This window comes from Arachis ipaensis, chromosome B6 (genome assembly GCF_059453495.1).
Source record: "Arachis ipaensis isolate K30076 ecotype BB chromosome B6, ASM5945349v1, whole genome shotgun sequence".
In the NCBI taxonomy this organism is placed as follows: Eukaryota; Viridiplantae; Streptophyta; class Magnoliopsida; order Fabales; family Fabaceae; genus Arachis; species Arachis ipaensis.
The window spans coordinates 23492820-23514069 of record NC_142441.1 but is presented as its reverse complement, the minus strand read 5'-3'; the positions used below and the strand labels follow the sequence as shown (position 1 = coordinate 23514069).

The following is a 21250-nucleotide window of genomic DNA, read 5'->3' as shown; positions in this document are numbered from 1 at the left end:
TTGAATGGAAGCATTCCCACACTTTATAACCTCTGGTCTATGCTGTCTGTACTTGGATCTGGGCCAAAAAGGGCTTCAGAATTCGCTGGGGGCGTATTCTGTAATTTCTGGTGCGTGGCTCTGTCACGTGTCCGCGTGGGTCACGCGGTCGCGTCATTCGGAGCTTGTCCTTGCCACGCGGTCGCGTCAGTCATGCGACCACGTCATGTGTATTCTGCTTGAGGCGCGCGGTCGCGTCAGGCATGCGGCCGCGTCGCTGCTGATTCGTGCTTGGCACGCGATCGCGTCATCCATGCGATCGCGTGGATACCAGTTTCTTTAAAGCTCCGTTTTGCTTCCTCCTTCCATTCTAGTATGTTTCCTTTTTCATCCTTTAAGTCATTCTGCCTTTAGAATATCTGAAACTACTCAACACACTAATCACGGCATCGAATGGAAATAAAGGTAATTAAAATAATTAATTTTTAAAGCTTAGAAAACATGTTTTTCATTATATGACATAATAAGGAAGGGAAAGTAAAACTATACAATTAATGTGAATAAGTAGGTGAAGAATTGAATAAATCACTCTAATTAAGCACAAAAGAACTCATGAAATATGGGTTTATTAACCTCCCCACACTTAAACACTAGCATGTCCTCATGCTAAATCCAAGGTAAATAATTAAGGTTAAAGTGATGGAATGTTATGAAATGCAACCTATGCTAAATGCATCTACCTAATGAGTCATGCAATTCTAATTCATCCACTCATATATAAAGTTTACATGTAGCTAGGTTAATTCACATTCTCAAGGGGTTATGTATATATATATATATATATAGCCAACCCTTAAATAATAAAGTACTTTAGCAAATGAGATGGGAAAGAAGACATTGTACAAACTTGCAAAACAATTAGTAAATTTTAAGCAGAGATATATGTTGATGAGTTATTGAACCCTCACTGGATTTTGTGTTTACTCTCTAGTCACTCAGTGTTTATTGGGTTTATTCACTCTATTTTTCTTTTTATTCTTAATTTCTACAGCTTTGTTTTTCATCTAACCAATCAACAATTATAGAATATAGTCATACCAAAAAGTCCTGAGGTCTTAATTAAGGTTGTAATGTGGTCAAGGTAAAGGTAAGGATTTATGTATAGGGTCAAGTGAGCTAATAAGTGAATCCTTAATTAGACTAAGATCTCACCTAACATACATATTCAGCAAGATAAAACTTCTTTACCTATTTTCCCATAATTTCCCACTTATTGTTACATGCTCATGTTTCACTTTTTATCATTTTTTTTCCATGTGCATTGTTTTTATTTTGCATTGGAGAATTTCTTTTGTATCCCCTTTTATTTAAATGCTGAAAAAAATTAACTTTTTTTTAATGCACATGATAATTGAATCATTTAGATTTTCTCATGAGCATGCTTCCCAAATTTTATTTTATTCCTTTTAACTTCTCTACCTTTTGTTTCTATCATCCATGTTCCCAAAAGGTTTCCTACATTTAACTCTATTTATAATTTTCTATCTTAAGCTAACCAAGGATTCACTTAGGATTTTATTTTGTTTTTCTGCTTAAGGCTAGTAATTTAGCTAAATAGAATAAAGGGGTTTTGAAAGGCTCAAGGGGGCTAACAAGGGTAATGTAAAAGGTAGGCTAATTTGGGGTGAGTGAGCTAAAATCAAATGATGGCCTCAATCATTCTCTTGGTATGTGTCTATTCTATATTCTATAATTGGACATATAGATTAAAGCAAAGTAAAGAACATCAGAATAAAAAGAAATGTAACACACAAAAATGAAATTATGGTTTGAATGTAACCATACAATTTAAGCTCAAGACTCACAGGCTGTGTGTTCTCTAACTCAAGCATCATATATCATTCATATATTGTATGCAGGTTTAGTTAAAAATTCCCATTATTCTCTTGAAAAAATTATTTAGGGTAGCTTTTAAAGTTTTAATGTTCCTCCTTGATGAAATGTTGTCAACTAACATGTAATTCTATATATACAAGGTGTGGGTTGTTTTGATTCTGTTAAAGTTTCTAGTTTACTTCCTTTTTATATTTTTCTATTTAAACTATACTATCTTATGCTAAAAAGGGTAAACTATACTAATTAATCCACTAATAAATCAGAATTGCAAACTAAACTAAATAACTAAAATAAACTAAATGGCTAAAGTATGAACTAAAGATGCAAAATGCAGCACATAGAGTAAAATACACAAGTAGCAATGTATAAGTACTCAGAAAATAACAATAAAAGAAAAAGAGAAAAATACAGAAAAATATCCAAAATAAAAGAAAAAGTATGTAGTGGTTCACCAAAATACACGCCAAAGATGGCGACCTCCCCACACTTAAAATGAAGCATCATCCTCGATGCTCAATCAAGCTTGGTGTGAAGGAGTGTCATCAGTGGTAGGAATGGTAGCTGGGGTCTCCGTGGTGGTGGTGGTCTGAGGGTCTGGCTGCTGTGGAGGTGGGACGGACTGGAGCGGAATCTCCGGATCTGCAGCCTCTATCTGGGGCAGGACCTCCTGATGCGGGGCAGCCTGCTCTGTGGCTGTCTGCTGATGAGTCTCTGCCTGGGAATGAGGTTCCTCCTCGTGCTCATCCTCCTCCTCGTGCTCATCCTCTGATGGCTCTGAAGGGGTGTCGGACTCGGAAAGGATGTCGGCGCCTTGTCTGATCATCAGCTTCAGATGGGAATAGCGTCGCCTGCTGCGGCGCTCTAATCTCTCATACCGGCGCCTGTTACGGCGCTCCATCTGATCAAGCTGGCGGAATAGACGGTGCAAAGGCGATAGACTGGCTCAGAGGCGGGTGGAGGTGCAGTGGTGGCAGCAGGGGCAGCTGGGGCAGCTGTGGATGAAGAGGGTCCACCAGACGGAGGGGCTGTCTCATCAGTAGCAGTGACAGGTGGTGGTCTGTAGCCCAAAGCAAGGAAGTTCCTGCTGTGCAGGATAATCTTCCTGCAGTCCGCTGCTGGTGGTCTCTCATCGGCATCCTCCCAAGGCACATCAGCCTGACGGCCTAGCCGTGTAACCAGGTAAGGAAAGGGGAGGGTGCCTCGTACGTGGGCCCTGGCCATATAATGCCAGATAAAACGAGGTAAGTATATGTCCTTACCCTCCAGCACACACCAAAGGAGGGTGATCATGGTAGCCGGGATCTCCGTCTCGTGAGTACTCGGCATCACAAAATTACTCAAGATCTGATGCCATAGCCAAGCCTCATCGTTCAAGTACACTCTCTTGATCCCTCTAGGCATAGTGGTGTTCTGACCCATCTCCCAAGGAACAGTAGGGTCGAGAGCTATCCGTGCCTTTACGGCATCCCAGTCAAACTGCATCTGGCCCATGTCCTCCTCAGCCTGTGCAAAACCATCTGGTTCATCGGACTTGGCTGGGAGCTGGAGAATGGTCTCTATGGCTTCCTCGGTGACCAGAATTTGCTTTTCCCTCAGGTTCACTACATCTAGGGTAGTAAGGTAGTAGTTGCAATAGAATTCCCGGACCCAAGATGCATTGACCTCTGTCAGTGGTCTCTCCAGAAAGTACCAGCCCCTTTGCTTGATTTGCTCAGTAGTGTACTGCTGGAGGGCTTCTGGAATCTTCAAGGTACGTTCCAGGTATAGATTTCTGGAGTTTGCAAAAGTCGGGTACTTCAGCTCACAGTACCGGTTTACAAATTTTATAGGATCAGTTGAAGGGAGCAGCTGGTCAGCTTTTTCCTGCTGTGTGAAATTCTTCTCCTGCCATGAGGTATCGTGCATTAGAGAAATGATGGACTGGGAGGAATCTCCTCTCTTGCGCTTGCCAGTAGCCTTGCCTTTACCTTTCCTGTGTGAGGCAGACATCCTGAAAAACAGAAAATTAGGAATGGATAAAAAAATAGGAAAGCAAATAGGCAATTAAACAAAGGAAACTCAAAGCGGTAGGGGAGAAATAGAATAAGGAAAATGAGTAATTGAAATGTGATTGAATTTATGTTAAATGGAAAGAAAATAAGCAATATGCCATTGTTAGAAAGTTAGAGGAAAGTGAAAATAAACAGAAAAGAGAACAAAAGGGTTAGTATGGTTAGGAATTGAAAAAGAAATTAGTAAATTAAAATTAGTGAGTTAGAAAGGTAAGTGGCATAGAAAAATTCCATATAACAAGGATTCACAGGTAAGAATAGAAGTACTCATAATTGAACAAGCAGTTTATGAACCAGGAAATCAAAAAGGATGAGAAAGTCTGCCATAGCATTCAAGTAGTGGTTTGGGTAAAGCAGAGTAAAATAGATTTCAGAAATGCCAAACTAAAACATGAATGAAAACAAATTTAAAAAAAATTGGGCAACATTCCGGCTAAAATTGGATTGTCCCGGAAAATAAACAGCAATTTAATCAGTTCATATGAATTAAAAAAAATCAAGCTGCATGTACATAGATATAAAATAAACATAAAAACTCAATGTAAACAGCAGCAACATACAAGAAAGCAGCATATGAATCATGATTATAGCAGCAACAGATTTGCACATAGGGTAAAACAGAAGTAAGAACAGTGCAAGTAAACAGACCTAGATCCACTAACCACAGCCTAAGCTACCTAACAACCTAAAAATCCACTATAACATGCAAGTCTAACTATCCTAATTATGAACATAAACGGAATAAAAATACAGAAAAGTGACGAACAGATAAAATAAAAAAAATGGTTGCGTGTTGCGGAACCTGGTAAGCGGAACGGGTAGAACAGGGAAGAAGGTGGCTGCGGCGGCGTCTGGTGCGGTGGTGGTGCACGGCGACGTGGTGGTAGTGGCGGAGGGGGTTGGTGTCGAGGGTTTGGGTTGGTGATAGAAGAAGGGGGGTGCGGTTGGGTAGTTGATGGCTGAAGGGGTGGGTGGCGGAGAGGGGGGCGCGGCTGGGTGGGCGGCGCGGTGGTGGGCGGTGCTCGCGGTGGCAGTGGCGGAGAGGGGAGGGGGGAAAAGAAGGAAGAAGAGAGAAGGGGAGGGGGTGGGACGGCGGCGGTGGCGGGTCGGCAGCGCGTCTGGGTGATGGTGCGGTGGCAGCTGGAAGGTAGTGGGTGGTGGTTGGAGGGAGAGGAGGCAGAGAAGGGGAAGAGGGTTGGGGGGGAAGAAGGGTGATGCGATTGCATGGGTCGCGCGATCGCATCACTGGAATTCGTGCTAAACGCACGACTCCAGCACCGTTTCAGCGCAACTCTCTGTCTCCTTTTGGGGTGATGTGCAATCCAAGCGACGCGATCGCGTCGCTCACGCGGTCGCGTGGGATTGGTATTGGGTAAGTGACGCGATCGCACGGGGCATGCGATCGCGTGGGCCAATTTGTGCGAAACGCACAAGGGCCGCACGATTCCAGCCCAACTTTCTGTTCGTTGGATCCTTACGCCGATATATATAACACGCGGCCACGTGGATCACGCGGTCGCATAGGTGGTGTTTTTCGCGATATGACGCGATCGCATGGGGCATGCGGTCACGTCGTGCAACCACTTTTTTTTTTATGCATGAAAAGTGCAGAATGCAATGACTATCATGGATGCTTATGCATGATTCCAGGTTTAATAAATTAAAATGAAAAAGGAAAAATTGAAAGCAATTAACAAGAAATAAATTGAAAAAGAAGCGACCATACCATGGTGGGTTGTCTCCCACCTAGCACTTTTAGTTAAAGTCCTTAAGTTGGACATTGGAAGAGTATCCTGTTTTGGTGGCTTGTGTTTAAATTCGTCCAAAAATCTCCCCCAGTGCTTGGAATGCCAATAGCCTCCGGGCCCAAACTAGGCATGTAAAGCTTCTGCGCAGCTTTAAACAGATATCCAGCCTCCCGGGATGATGAATGTCAGAACATAATCCATGATCCCAAGCTGTGTTTTTAGATCCGCCTCCGTTTTGATTTGTAAGTTTCCATTCGGGCGGGTTAAAGAGTAGAATCTCACCGTGGTTATCTCTCTCAACAATAATGAAAGTTGAATCTAAACTCCACTTGGTCAACCTTTACCAGGGCAAAGGAAAGTCAAGGGACTAATTAAATTGACTTTTGAATCCTAATTATTTCCTCAGAAAGGGTTGGGATTATTTAAGTTCAGTTCAATTAGCAAGATAACGATTATCAATTATGTTGAGTTTAATAACTGTTGAGTTACTAAATTCTTAACCAGAACCAAAAGGGGAAAAGTAAAATTGCTGGAATGATAAAGAGGTCCTTAGATGGGAAGCAATGGTAACTTAAATCAAAGAGAACAATCATAAACTGAAAATACCTCAATCATCATTAATTCAAATAGAAATCTGTAACATGGAATAATTCATAAATAATAATAATTAATTCAAATGTTGGAATAAATAAAGAGAAGTAATATTAAAAGAACATTAAACCTGGGATCCAGAGTTACTCTTAAAACAAGAAGAAATCCTAAATCCTAAAAGAGAGAGAGAGAAGATCTCCCTCTCAACTAAATCTAAATCATTGAAAGGTGAAAATATGCGAGCTCTCTTTGAATGGAAGCATTCCCACACTTTATAACCTCTGGTCTATGCTGTCTGTACTTGGATCTGGGCCAAAAAGGGCTTCAGAATTCGCTGGGGGCGTATTCTGTAATTTCTGGTGCGTGGCCTCTGTCACGCGTCCGCGTGGGTCACGCGGTCGCGTCATTCGGAGCTTGTCTTTGCCACGCGGTCGCGTCAGTCATGCGACCACGTCATGTGTATTCTGCTTGAGGCGTGCGGTCGCGTCAGGCATGCGGCCGCGTCGCTGCTGATTCGTGCTTGGCACGCGATCGCGTCATCCATGCGATCGCGTGGATACCAGTTTCTTTAAAGCTCCGTTTTGCTTCCTCCTTCCATTCTAGTATGTTTCCTTTTTCATCCTTTAAGTCATTCTGCCTTTAGAATATCTGAAACTACTCAACACACTAATCACGGCATCGAATGGAAATAAAGGTAATTAAAATAATTAATTTTTAAAGCTTAGAAAACATGTTTTTCATTATATGACATAATAAGGAAGGGAAAGTAAAACTATACAATTAATGTGAATAAGTAGGTGAAGAATTGAATAAATCACTCTAATTAAGCACAAAAGAACTCATGAAATATGGGTTTATCAATGCCTCGTGGACCATGTCACGCATTTGATCACTGGAGTTACGAGTGGGTTCTAATTCTTCTCTGCCGTTAGAGCTCTCATCTACGATCCTCTCACCGTGATGTAACCAAAAGGTATAGTTCGAGGGAAAGGGTTTCATCAGAAGATGATGATACGCATCCTCTCTGGTTTGGTAAAACCGGAACCCACACAAAGGACATGGGCAATGTATCATCCCATCGGATTATGCATTGGAAAACGCAAAGTCAAGGAATTTATTCAGACCATCCCTATATTCTGCACTACCTCGTGGCTTTTTTATCCAGCCCTTATCAATATCGACTTTAATGAAATAGCACAAACAAATGAATAAACAGTCAATAAGGACAAGGATAAAAAAAACTTAGCCAAAATGGACTGTGTCAGAAGAACCAATCATGGTTTGCCACAATTATGAAATGGGAGACTAATATATGAGCTAAACGAGAAAATTTATAACAAGCAAAACCGTGTAGGGGAGCGACAGAATAACTCAAATCGCAAATATAAATATTTTATTCTTGCATCCAGGATAACAAATAGCACAGGAAAGGTATTGGGGAGAAGGCTTACTCATTACAAATTCTGTGCTTTCTAAAAAAATACTGGTAGAAAGAATTGCTGGTTCCAAGTCCAAAAAAAATGAAAAGATAAAGAAAAGCTTCCTTAAAAAATCATAAAGAAAGCAGGAATAAATGTTAGAATTAAAAAATAGTTATAACAATAAATATAACTAAACAAACAAAATAGCATAGAATAAAACAGAATCTTCAAAATATCATGAAAAACAAAAAATAAAATAGGATCAAAAGTTAGATTAAGAAAACAATTAAATCAGAAAACGTAACTAAACAATTATAACATATAGGGAATAGTATCTTGACATTGAAGACATTTTGTTTTAGATATGCTTCTAAGAAAGTCGTATTATAGTTTTCATATCCTGTCATCTACCGTGTAAGTGCAAAAAATTAGTCCAGTGAAAAAGAGCATAAAAACTAGGATTAAAAAAGGCAGACCTATGAGTGCATTAAAAAAGGCAGGCCTATGAATGCAATATTTTCTTTACCTAAAAATAAAAAAAAAAAAAAAAGAGGAGAGACGAACATGAAAATTTAAACTCTAAAATCTGTATTCTGGAAGATTTCTATTATTCTATCTTGTATATTTAATCCAAATCATAGTTATCATTTTGAGTATTTAATATTTTGTTTCACTAACTGAATCAAATCTTAAATAGTATTGTGTCTACTCATACCCTAATTTGAATAATATTTTCTGATTTGTAATATATTATCACGCAAAAGAGCCAATGAGCTTGTTTATATGAAGTCTGATATCATATTAACTTAAGCTTGTTTAAGTGAAGTTCATATTTTATTTAATGAAAAATATTAAATGTATCATGCATAATATTTTGTAACTAAATTAGAATGATGCAATCACTGCATCATAAGTACCTACATCGATTATCATTCTTCACCTACGAAGATAGCACCCATGAAGAGTTCCAAAACTATAAGCAACAAGCTACTTGAATGATAAAATAAAATAAAATCATCAAATATAATGTTCCTGGCAACTGAGATGAAATTGTGACAAATCAGCAACCAAAATAATAATTAAAAAAAAGAGGGGGTGGAGGAGAGAATACACTACAAAAAAATTTGGTAATTACAGCGATTTTTTAGGGTTATTACGGCGGTTTGAACCGCCACTATAACCTTGAACGGCGCTCAAGAAAAACCGCCATAATTTGAAGCGCCATTTGGTTATTACGGCGGTTTTTAAAAAACCGCCACAATTACCTGGTTAAAACGGCGGTTTTTGAGTTGGGTTAAAACGACGGTTCAAACCACCGTTATTTCTAGATAAAATGGTATTTTTTGTTGGTTAAAACGGCGGTTCAAACCGCCGTTATTTCCAGGGTAAAACAGCATTTTTTTGTTGGTTAAAACGGCGTTTATGAACCGCCATTTTTACCTTGGCAAAGTGGCATTTTTAGTTGGTTAAAATGGCATTTAAAACCGCCGTTTTTACCGGATTAAAACGGCATTTTTAGTTGGTTAAAATGGCATTTTGAACCGCCATTTTTACCCTGATAGTGGCATTTTTATTGATTAAAACGACATTTAAAACCGCCGTTTTTACCATGTTAAAATGGCATTTCATGTTGTTTAAAATGGCAATTACAAGCCACCGTTTTTACCGAATAAAAGTGACATTTCTTACCGTTTTTACCGTATTTCTAACAAGGTAAACTAGCTTTCCTAATTCTGTCTTCCATCTGCAAATCAAAATAGCTCATGTGACATAAACACAAACAATATCCCCAGCTTAACTGTCAAAATCTATAGGTACAATAATTAGAACCCCAACTCATGTATTTAGGATAAATGTCGATGTTTGTATATTTGCAAATATATCTATATTTACAATTCAATGTATATTTTATAGGCCTGGTTCCGTCATGTAGTGGTGAGACACAAATTTTATAAACCGTTCTCTTTTTTTTCTCTCTCTATCAACAGCAACAAAATTCAAAGAAACTTGAAGCTACTCTCTCATGATCTTTCTCTGGCCTACCTGTAAAATGACAAAAAACATTAAAATTTGCTAACCCCAAAAATTTCTCACGAAAATAACGATAGTAATTAAATAATACCTTGGCAACTTTAGCTTGGAGAGGTGGAGTTATATGGTCTTCAAAAGTTATAACAACAGGATACTTATTAGAAGCATAAAATGCATATTCTTTAATTGCTTTCAAACAAGCTCTCAGTTTCAGCGGACTAGTTAGAGTCCTGTAATAATATACAGCTCCAAATAAACAATAATATTAATCATAATTTAGTGTGAGGTGCATTATTGTCAATAATTATATGTTCATATTATATATGAATGAAAAGTAAAGGAAATTGCATACCTTCCATGACGAACTTCAACAGAATTACCAGTGGAGTTAGGCCACAGATCAAGTTCGATAACTCTTTTAACACTTTTCTTGAGTGCCTTTATAATTGGGGCAGTGCTGCTATTACTACTAAATTAATTACCTGTTAAGTAGGAGTTATGGCCCGTGTATAAGAAATAATGGGCCAGTGGGCTTCTCATGTCATGACCAACCTGGAAGTGCAAAACACATCATAGATCATAAAGTGTTAGGAAGAATAATAAAAAATAAAAATTAACAGATTGGCTATTTGGTTGATTTTTTATTTTTATTTGTATTTTTAAAATTAAATTAAGAAAAATGGATAATTTTAGCATTTTTAACTAATTTATACTCAGACAAGTCAAAAAATTTTATGATATATTTATATATTTTCATACTAAACTAATTAAAATGTAAAGTGTAGTTAAAAAGCATGTATATTAATTACCTGAAGAAGAGGGCCATTATCATCACCTAAGAGATAGCGAAAGAATGTATCAAGATGAAAGCCTTTCCTTTCCTTTGATTAAATTTTAATGTTTTTTCTTTGGCCATAATACCCACCAACATCTTTATCTTCTTTTAACCCCTCTAAATCAATGTCTTTTGTTTTCCTTCTTCCATATATTTCTTGAGCCAAAGTCTCACCACTACCATCATTTTTATCTGCATTGCCAAATTTTATGAAGGAAATCAGTTAAAAATTTGAAGCTAAAATTCGAAAATCCAATCATCAATCTAAACCTGTTGTGTCAGTATTAATACTGAATAATAACCCATTTAAAAATTACTACCATTAAGAAATTGTTTAGTGAGACCAGAGAGAGACAGGACACGTGTAAACTTGAACATTACATATTGGCCCAGTGAAATACTCAAGATTGAACTATATTGTTTAGTGAGACCAGAGAGAGACAGGACAATCCTGTTTTCCATCAAAATTGTGCTGTTGAGTAGTGAATTTTACAATGGATTATATTTTAATTTGTTCATTGTCTAAATTGGGATAAGTGATAGATTTCAATGATATTGAACTAAAATGGATGTTTGTGAACCTAATGTGAAAATCTACTTTAGCAAAGACAAACATATTCTTACATGACATCACCTTAGGATTCTGCATTGCAAGCCTTGTTCTTTCCCTGATTTTGCGCAAAGTTTCTGTTTAGAATGACAAAGAGAGCTAAATGATGGAAGACAGGATGGAATGTCAAGGAAGATAAAGAAAGAAGAAAAGAAAATATAGTTACCAGGACTATGCTTTCTTCCTTTGTTCCATGGGGTGTTTCCTTTATTAGCTTTGGAAATTCTCATTCTTCTCAATTTCTCCCTCTCGTCAAGCTCTTGTGATTCTTCATCAGAAGAGTCAAGGTGAAACCCTGGTGCTGAGTTGGCAATAGCAAGGTGCAAGTCAGTGGAGTGTGTGCATTCGTCTCGTTTGTGAGGCAAAATCTTTAGTTCAAAGGTAGCAACAGCCTTAATGAGAAGCGTCCCCGTCCTCGTCCCCCTGGGAAGGCGAAAAGGGACGACACTCAAGTTTTCCTTTCTAAGCTTGTTCCAAGCACAGGGAAGACAGTGGTCATTGCCAAAGGTCAAAGAAATGGATGAGCCTTTCAAGTTAATGTGATACGGCATTGGTGCCCTCAGCGATGAATACAAAGGACATTGCAAGCTTAGCTGTGCATTTGTTATCTCTGCTCACAACAACCAAAAATTCATATTATGTAAAAAGGTTTCATGAGGACAGAAGAAAATGAACAAGTATTTGAACAACAAATGCACCACTTGCCTCCTCCAGCAAATAAGAAGCAGTTATTGAAATTAGCACTTAGTCACTAGTTCAACCACACAGTTGGATCTACTTGAGGTTTTTTTCTTTGTAAAATAATCTAAAGCTTCACAATATGTTAAATTTTTCGTTGAAGATGTTCTCCAATTATTACATATAAAACCAATAATGACCCTCTATCCTTAAGCTTGTATGAAAGATGGTTCATATAAGGTTCTAAAATCTAGATTGGACATCAAACCAGATATGAGAGATGGTTCATATAAGGTTCTAGTAATAAACCAGATATGTATTATTTCATTACAGTAATTAAGTTGTAATTCTTCAATATGCAAAGGATGCAAGAGAGTTATTGAAACACTAAACTGGAAGTAATTAAATGATTTCAATTTCTAAGAAGCAAAATAACAAACACATAGAGTGCATTATTACTAAATGTTTCTAAGATTACTAACTCTAATTGCTTAGGATGCATCTTATAGACAACAGCAAAATATTTATTGTTCCCTTTGTACTACTTGTGGCAGTTAAATTTTAGAAAAGAGAAAGATAGTTAAAAGAAGAAGCAATTATGGCCCACATTACCTCACAGAGAAGGACAAAATAAAACCTAAAATTTAGTTATAACAGAACATTATCATTCAAAACAAACATTAAGAACTTCAGGTTAAAGAATAAACTAACCAAAATTTTAGCACTTCCAAAGTCACATATCTTCAACTGGTGGATGTGAAGATTGACCTATTATGAGACAAACATGAAAGCAACCATGAAATTTTAGTCCAAAATCCAATGAGCATATAACTATGTATTTATTGAAGTAGAAAAATACAATGAATATAGCTATATGTGCACATTTGACATTAGAAAACCCACATCACCGTACCAAAATTTTAACCATAGTATATATAGTATATAGATATTATAAAATATTTAAGCTTCCCAAGTTTAGATACCAAATGTCTAGATAGATTAGAGTTATCAAGATCCCTGCAAAAAGTAACACAAGATGATCAATTTAAAAGAAAATGTCAATGGAACACTAACTACTTCATACAATCTAAAATTCATAATGTCTATTTCCAAAATATAACGTTAACAGGTTGAATGAATATCAAATCAAGCATCAAAGAGATAATTAGCCCCTGTCATAAAACAAAAACACTGTATATATTAGAGGCATCCAATGAGGTCTAGCCATGTACTAACATTAAGAGAAGCATTCTATTAGCGACGTCAAATTTGGGTTTCATGAAGAAAGGAAAACATGGTGAAGGCAAATATGATGTTAGAGGTTGTGTTTGGTGACCACTTTCTATGAATTTGAACACACAGATTTAACAAATAATAAACTAAAGCAATTGACTGCTCCCAGTTCATTGTGTATGTTACAACTCTTCGACTATAGTGATTACAAATTTGCTATAACGAACAAGTTGAACAAGCTAGATTTCAAGAATTTATATAAATAATTGCACATACCATGTTAGAATGTTAATAGGATTTCAAATAATTTGGTTGAGACTCTGACACTCCACGCTTTCAAAATTAAAAAAGTATAACTCAAGTAAATTCCTTAAAAGCTTTTTCTGCAAACAGAAAACATGAAGAACATCTATGCAGTTCACAGTGCACGTCATACCAGGAGAAAACAAGTATTCACATGATTATAATTAATCCCCAATTTTTTACCTAAAAATAAATTGAACAAGGAGGAAAATCAAAACCTGTAATTAAATAAAATAAGTAGCAGTTAGCATAGAACAATCAAAACATAGAATCAAACAAAATAAGGTTGATGAGGAGAAGAGAAGCTCGAAGAAAAGAAGCTAATAGAATACCTCGCAAATCGCATCAATGGAAGCAAATGTACCATCAGAGGAGAAGCATTGATGGACATGACACCGATGGAGGGGAAGAATCATTGATGGAGGAGAAGCTCGCAGAGCAGTGGCGATGTAGTTTTCGAATTCTGCCACACCAACGCAACTCTCACACACATAAAACAAAGAATCGAAAGAATAGTAATAACCAGAGAGGAAGTAACAAATCATGAATCAAAAGAAGATGAAGAAGAAGAGGATGAGAATTTTGAATAAAAACCTAGAAGTGAGAACGGACACGGAGAAGACGAGTTAGGGTAAGAAGCTCTCACAACATAGAGCGTAGAAGCTCGATAGAGGAGAATATGGCATCAATGGCAGAGAAACTCACAAGAATAGAAGAGAAGCTCGCATCAATGGAGGAGAAGAAGCCACTGGAGGAGAAGCTTGTTGCTCACGCTCTACTCTTCGACTCGCAATTAGGTTTAGGTTGGGTTTTTTCTAACAACGGTTATTACTGCCAAAATCACTAGAAACGTACGTCCTTGACTTACAAATACATTATGGCAGTGATATAAACTGCCTTAATTCATGAACATTATGGCGTTTATACAAAACCGCCTTAATATTAACGACATTTTAATCAGTTTTTTTTGTAGTGATATCATTTAGTAATTGTTATAGAATGTATATTAATCGTTCAATTGTTGAATTATATATTAATATTTTGACTATTATATTCATTTTCTGTTAAAGAAAAGAAAGCATGGACGTTGTTGAAATATTATGCAATTAACTTTAATATTTTTTTAAATGTATTTTTGAAATACCTTGTTGGATTGAAATATTGAATTATTGCAAAATGTTTAAATGCAATCTATATCATATTATTTTTTTTAATTAAATTGTTTTTTTTATGTGAAAAATAAAAAAATTTCAATTAAGATTGAAATGTGTTATAATCAACCTCTAAGCCAATTAATTTCGAATTAATGATCTTATTTGGCTTATGACAAAATTGCACTATTGAAATTTCCAAGCAATATGAGTTCTTTAATTCAATCCCAATCAAGTATCACAATTTAGAAGCAACAATGCAAAAAACATCATTATTATTGTCTCCTATACCACCTAATTGCTTCCAATGTAATCAATGGCATAGAGCACTAAAAATGTAACAAAAGATTAAAAAAAAGCATAGCTTCACCAATAAATTTTGTTGATCTTTTTTTGTTTTTCCCCTTAGCATAGTGAGTCACTCATGCAAACAAAACCACAAATACTTGTTTTATATGCTAAGCATGCATAGTGGAGCAAATTATGAGGCTACCAACAGTGCATCAGAGTTTTAGTCTTGCCAACTTCTTTTCCCATGTTCACATTAGGTATTTTTATTACATCTACACCTCTCTAAGTTATAAATCTTCCTATTAAAATGAGAAATCTTATTATTATAGTTTATATCAGTCTCAATCTCTTATTATTTTTCCTTTTCCTTGCTACAGAATGATCAATTCTAATCCTCACTAAGGCTAAAGAGGAATAGTACAATAATAATAAATCAAGATCAACATATACATATATAATAAGATAGTTGCAAGAAAAATAACCTTGTTTAGAGTGTGCTCTAGAAGAATCTCTGCTGCCAATAAACAAAATTTTCTGATATAGAGCAAGTGTAATGAATGAGCCTTCACAAAATCAATGATTCAGACACAAAAAACCAAATTTCCTGATAGTGCAGGCATCTCAGAAACTAGGTAGCAAGGACAATTGTAAATTGTACAATGACATGTATATGCTTCAAAGAGATTCAACTAAGCAAGCAGGTACAAAATTGAGTACTGATCAAAAAATAATGGGCTTATTAAGGGTTGTTAGGGATTTATTTATTTAGTTAGTAGTTAGCAATATATAAGGGCATTAGTGAACTAACAGATTATGAATTCTATGAATTCCTATGGAGTTGGCATGGTACTTGACTCAAAAATGTTGTATCACTCTGATTGTGCTGGTATTAATATCAACAAGATTTGACTAGCACTCATGTAATCTAGTAGGACAAAACTTTGATGTTGATTTTTGATGGCTATAGTCTCCCGACATTTTTTTTTCAATAAGATTGATTTGAATGAGTGCACCACTGGAGATTAATGATATGTAGCTCTGGTATTTTTGATCTGTGGAGTTATCTATCTAAAATAATTTTTGCCTTTGGTTGTAGATTTGATGAGTTCTGAAATTTATAATTTTATTAATGTGACAACTTAGAAGTTATAATATATATATATATATATATATATATATATATATATATATAAAGCTCCTTGCTAGTTACAACTGAGTGAAATTCTATTTCATTTAACACCTCTAACTTTAACTTGGCATGCAGTTTACATTTTGTGGCAGGGATGGTATAGTGGAAATAATTGGTAGAAGAGGCCAACCTCTTACTCATTCACAAAGTCAGTCAAGGAAGTATGTAAACTAACTATTATAGTTCAGTCTTGTTAATGTATAATCTAACTACTGTAATTAGCTCATATAGCTTCTCTCTCACATGGTAAAAGTAAACAATATCAAGTTTTATGTTTACTATTGAAAACTAGATATACGTTATCCCTTATTCTTGAAAATTACTTAAGAACTCAAAACTTGCATGAATATTAATTTTTGTGCTGAAATAGGGTTAATATTAACTCAACTTTTTTCCATGTTTAGGTTCTAATTAAGTGATGTTAATATTATTAACTTGATCCTTTTTCCATGTTTAGGTTCAAATTAAACAAGGCATGCTCTGTCAGGGAGATAATCCCAATTAATAGAAGATATGGACCAATTCATATTCAAAATTTCGAACCAAGAGTGAAAACACCAAGGAAAGCTCAAAGTGTTAGAACTAACCAGGGACAAGGAGAGGCCGCGATAGCTCAAGATGGCGAACGGTGGAGGGTGGCTCAACAGTGTCGTGCATGACCAAGGTGATGGGAGACTTCGACGCCGGTGGGAGAAGCGTGTATGGGATCTGCGCGACTCCACGACCCAGACAGAGGAACAGGGTGTTGCAGATCTTATGGATTTCACACACCCTAGACAAGGGAGTATGGGTTTCCGGAACTGTGGCTGAGTCAAAAGCTCGACGGCGGCAAGAGGACCCAGGATTGGCAGCAATGGCGCAGTGGATCAGCGACGGCAGTGTTCGCGCGCTTCCAAGGAGGTTTTGTGGGGTTCTGCTTGACTTGGGGAAGATTCACTTAGAATTTATAGGATAAATTAAAAAGGGGGTAAAATAGAATTTGAGTTAAGAGATCCTTACCTAGCGGCGTTTAACTAAGGAATCGCCGTTGTTGTGGCGGCACACGAAGAGAGCATTCATCCTCACCTGGCGGCGTTTTCTGATGGAGTCACCACTGATGATAAGGCACGCGAAAGAGTTCTGCTTCCCCACCATGTTCTGCGGTGGCGAGGTGTGTGGCCTCCAGATCTTCGCCGCTGTTTACCGTGCCTGGCGTTTTGTTGCAATCGCTGCTGATTCGTGGCACGCGAAGGAGTCCTCGCTTCAGAAGCTTGTTTTGCGGTGGCTCTGTGTGAGGCCCCCAATTCTTCGCCACAATGCTCCGCCTATGCCGTAGTGTCAGTGACTGTCATGTTTTCCTGCCTTAACTGAAGCAACTCTAGTTCTTTAGCGGTACGAAAACATTGAGGAAAATATTTCTTATAGAATTCAGTTGAAAATTCCTCCCAAGTGATGTTATTAGCTTCTCTTTCTAGTAGTTGAAGCACCTCCTACCACCAATATTGCGCATCGTTCCTTAGCATATAGGCAGCAAACTCTACACGTTGTGCTTCGGGGACTTGTTGTGCTTGTAGTGCTCGTCCTATTTCCTTAAACCAGTCGTCAGCTCGCGTCGCACTAGTGTTTTCATTGAACTACGGTGGATTGATCTTTAAGAAAGAGGCTAAGGTCATTTGCCGATTATCATTACGTAGGTCACCTTCACCTTCGTCGCCATTTCCATTTCTATGTCTAGGCTCATGGTTATTTTCAGCTTCATCATGGCGGTCAAGACGTTCAGATACTCGGTTAGTAGCAGCTACTGAGTCAGGTATAGCACCAGCCATAGCGTTTACAGATTCGAGAATAGCCGTCGCATCAAGGAAAGTTCCCGCACTTGTTCTCTCCAGTCGGGGGCGTCCTCGCCTATTCGCAGCCATTTGAGTCCTATCAATACTCAATAATCAATATTAAGGTGATCAATCTTAATATATCAAAATCAAGTATTAATACTACTACAATGGATGTTCACAGACCTTCATGCAGAATATATTACCAAATTATCCTAACTGCATGGTATAAAAAGATTCAGAGTATGCAAGGAAGCATAGACAGTCCATCCCGAGGCTCAAAGGACGAACTGCTTTGATACCAACTTGCAACACCCTAACTTTCGACACGTCATGACGAATGCCAAATGTTCAGGTGTTACTCGTCGTGCGAGCCTACTTAGCTCTAGACTCAGATTTTGTAAACAAATATTAATAAAAGTATTTATCGGTTTAATCGTGAATAAACTATTATTCGTGGATTAACGTTTAGTTGCTCGCAGGGTTAGTTTCTTTAAAGTTGTGATGTGAGAAAATACATGGCAACAGAAAATAACATATATAAACATATATACAAATATACACATGAGTTAAGTTTAAGGATACATGTCGTCTATCATAAGCCGAGTATCACACCAAGTTATATGTACATATATAAAAGAAGAATCCAGTCCCAACCCTCACACGGGTTTCTTAAACTGGAACCAAACTACTAAGATGTCCTACCCCTCTAAAAGTACTACAAAAGTGAGGGAAAAGTAATACTAAGATCATAAAAAAGGAGCAAAAGATTCACTGCGACTAACTCTGGAGTGATCTCCGAACATCGTCCAAGAAAGTGGTCCAAAGCGTGCTCCAGATGAAGACTCTGCCGCGTGTCAGATCCTCATAGCTCAGGATAGAACAAAACTCAAAGAGCTCCTCTGCCAAACCCGTCTAGGGAAGGGGCGAAAGAAAAAAACAAGAATGGTGAGAACCTAGAGTTCTCAGCAAGGTAAAAGGGAAACCTAAGGTCTCTGTCTCTAGGTTGTCGTGAAACAAAAAAAGAACAAACACAGAACACATAACACAAACATACAAACAACAAGTAAATGGTATAGACAATTAGGAAAAGCACAATAAATAATTCACAGGAAATTTATATGCACAAACAAGATGATGCATGCCTGTTCCTAGCACAGGCCATGAGCTCATGCGTCGGTTGTCTACCTGCAACCCGACGTTACTCGAGGCGAACCCCGTATATGGTCATTTTACCATGTCAATTAGGCACAATTATCATCATGGGCGAACCCATGTCAATTAGGATATCTTGGCATCATGGTAAGAAGCAGGCTATCAATTAGGCGAACATTCCCACATTAGCAATCTCAGGCTATCAGTTAGGCAGGCACTTTCGCATTAGCAATTTGGCACAATGCCTATTCAATATACAATTCTCAATTTATGTTTCATTCAATGTTCCTTATTCTCTTTTCTTTTCTTTATGCCTCCACATCACCATTTACTTACACGTACCTCCGCATCACCGTTTTATCATACGTACATCTGCATCACCTTTTAACTTTAAACCTTCCTAGGGACAACTTATATTCTTACTCATTTTTCAGACTTGTTTAGCCTAATACCTTCTTTGCGATCAGTTTTCTATTTAATAATTAAGGTAACAAACAGACTCGGATTCACGCAAACTTTATGTCCACGTGTTTGTATTGAACTAAAGTTTATAAAGATCTAGAACTCATATTTTTCTAGGCAGTTTGACGCTAGATATTGAAGAAAACCCGAGACTGATGTCCTTAGATTTTTTTAGGACAGCACCTTGCTATTTTGCTATGTAGTTCTTATGTTGTGAATACTTATGTACGAACTATCTCTCTTGGTAAGGTAATTCTAGAGATTCTAATCTTTAATTTGAATTAGATTTTGCTAAATTTAGATTAGAATTGAATTTTATACAAATTTTAGAATTCTGCTACTGCATTTATAAAGATCCAGAAAAGACAGCCAGCAGCGGTGTTTTTTTATAAATTCCACAATAATTTCATTTCTAATCCGTTAAATCTAAATTTTGGTGAAATTAAACTCAACTCTTCTAGGTTTCAGAATCCATAAATTTCAAGTTCATATCACTTTATTTGATTAACTAATTATCAATTGGAAGTGGTTCCATATTTTCACAAATCAATTTAGAGTTTTCAGCAAGCAACCCATCTTCCAAGTGACTTAATTAAGTCTAAAAAATAGATATAGATATGAAACTTATGTTCAATTAAAATAGGCAGATAGATATTTAAAATTATTTTGGAAGCAACTCAAAATTTCAAGTAAATCAAAAGTTATAGTGTCTAGAAGTTGGTACTGCAGAACCAAAAAATCAGAAAATTCTGTAGCAACCACTAAACTTCAAAAATTCATATCTTCCAAACCACTTAGCCAAATTCTTTAAAACTTTTATGGAGCAACCTTGACTTCTTGAAATTTGATAAAAAAATAGGTTGATTCGAAAATAATTTCTAGATTTTTTATTTTAAGTTGCTGTCCAATCTATTTCAAAATTTCTGTAGCAACGCTTCTTAATTTTCAATAACCAAATCCGACCCCCTAAGTTCCTAACTCATGTCAATCAACAATTCTCATTATTTATTACCATTTCTACTTGAATTATGCCCAAGAGCTTCAGATTCATAAACATCAAGAATTTACACGATAAACATAATATGATCACAGTTTACATTCCTAATCCTTACCCTTTTTTTTTAGGATTCACAAACCAAACTTTGTTTATTGCTACCTTAACTCAGGAAACCCTAACAAACATAATTAGAGAATTTTGTCAGTTCACAAGGCTAGGCGAGCTGCATGTGAAGCTAGGGAAAGAGTCTTATTCTTGTGGTGAGATGAATTTGATTGGGTTGGTTCTCATTTGCAGAAATTGGAGCTCAACAGGGGTTAAAATCTTTAAATTAGGAAGAACAACAGAGAGTAGAGTTACTAATTTCTTATCTAATCAGAAAAATACCAAGGGAATCAAAAAGAAAAAGAGTAAGATTTTTTTTTCTTTAGCTTCATATTACAGCTCCTTTAATGGGCCTCTCCCTCCTTGGTGATGATATACGCAGTTGATGATGTCCCTATTGTCGTCTTTCTTCTCCTCTGCCTTGAGCAATCACCACTCTTGACTCCTTCCTTCTCTTCGTACAATTTCCAGAGGGAATTGAAAGGTTTAGCTCTACTATATATATCAATAGAAGATGGAGAAGGATGAGCTGGTGCAGCAAGGCTTCGTGGCTCCTTCTCCTTGCAACACCAATTCGCAGCAGTCCTTGTGTGAAGCAATGACCATAGTTTCCCTTGAAGTAGTGTTTGGTGGTGAGAGGAGAAGAGAGAATGAACTTAACCAAAATTTTCTTGGGTTTTAATTTAATTAGAAAAAATTTGGTTCAGTTGGATCGA

At 36.9% G+C, this 21250-nt stretch overlaps 1 protein-coding gene across 1 annotated transcript; it reads right to left on the bottom strand.

Annotated features, from left to right (window-relative positions):
• Positions 1-9601: 9601 nt before the first annotated feature.
• On the bottom strand, positions 9602-12647 carry LOC107646178 (uncharacterized). Its single transcript, XM_088490039.1, has 6 exons — positions 12552-12647; positions 11329-11772; positions 11177-11239; positions 10527-10744; positions 9809-10269; positions 9602-9729 (listed from the first exon to the last, which is right to left on the bottom strand). The coding sequence occupies exons 2-4, from the start codon at positions 11711-11713 to the stop codon at positions 10605-10607; spliced, it is 588 nt and encodes a 195-aa protein (XP_088346165.1). The 5' UTR covers positions 11714-11772; positions 12552-12647; the 3' UTR covers positions 9602-9729; positions 9809-10269; positions 10527-10604.
• Between the last annotated feature and the right edge of the window lie 8603 nt (positions 12648-21250).

Excerpts from the sequence above, each read along its gene's own strand:
- LOC107646178 (XM_088490039.1), bottom strand. The coding sequence starts at position 11,713 with ATGCCGTATCACATTAACTTGAAAGGCTCATCCATTTCTTTGACCTTT. Across the intron at positions 11,240-11,328 it reads AGGAAGAAAGCATAGTCCTG|AAACTTTGCGCAAAATCAGG; the intron begins GTAACTATATTT and ends CATTCTAAACAG. Across the intron at positions 10,745-11,176 it reads GAATCCTAAGGTGATGTCAT|ATAAAAATGATGGTAGTGGT; the intron begins GTAAGAATATGT and ends TTGGCAATGCAG.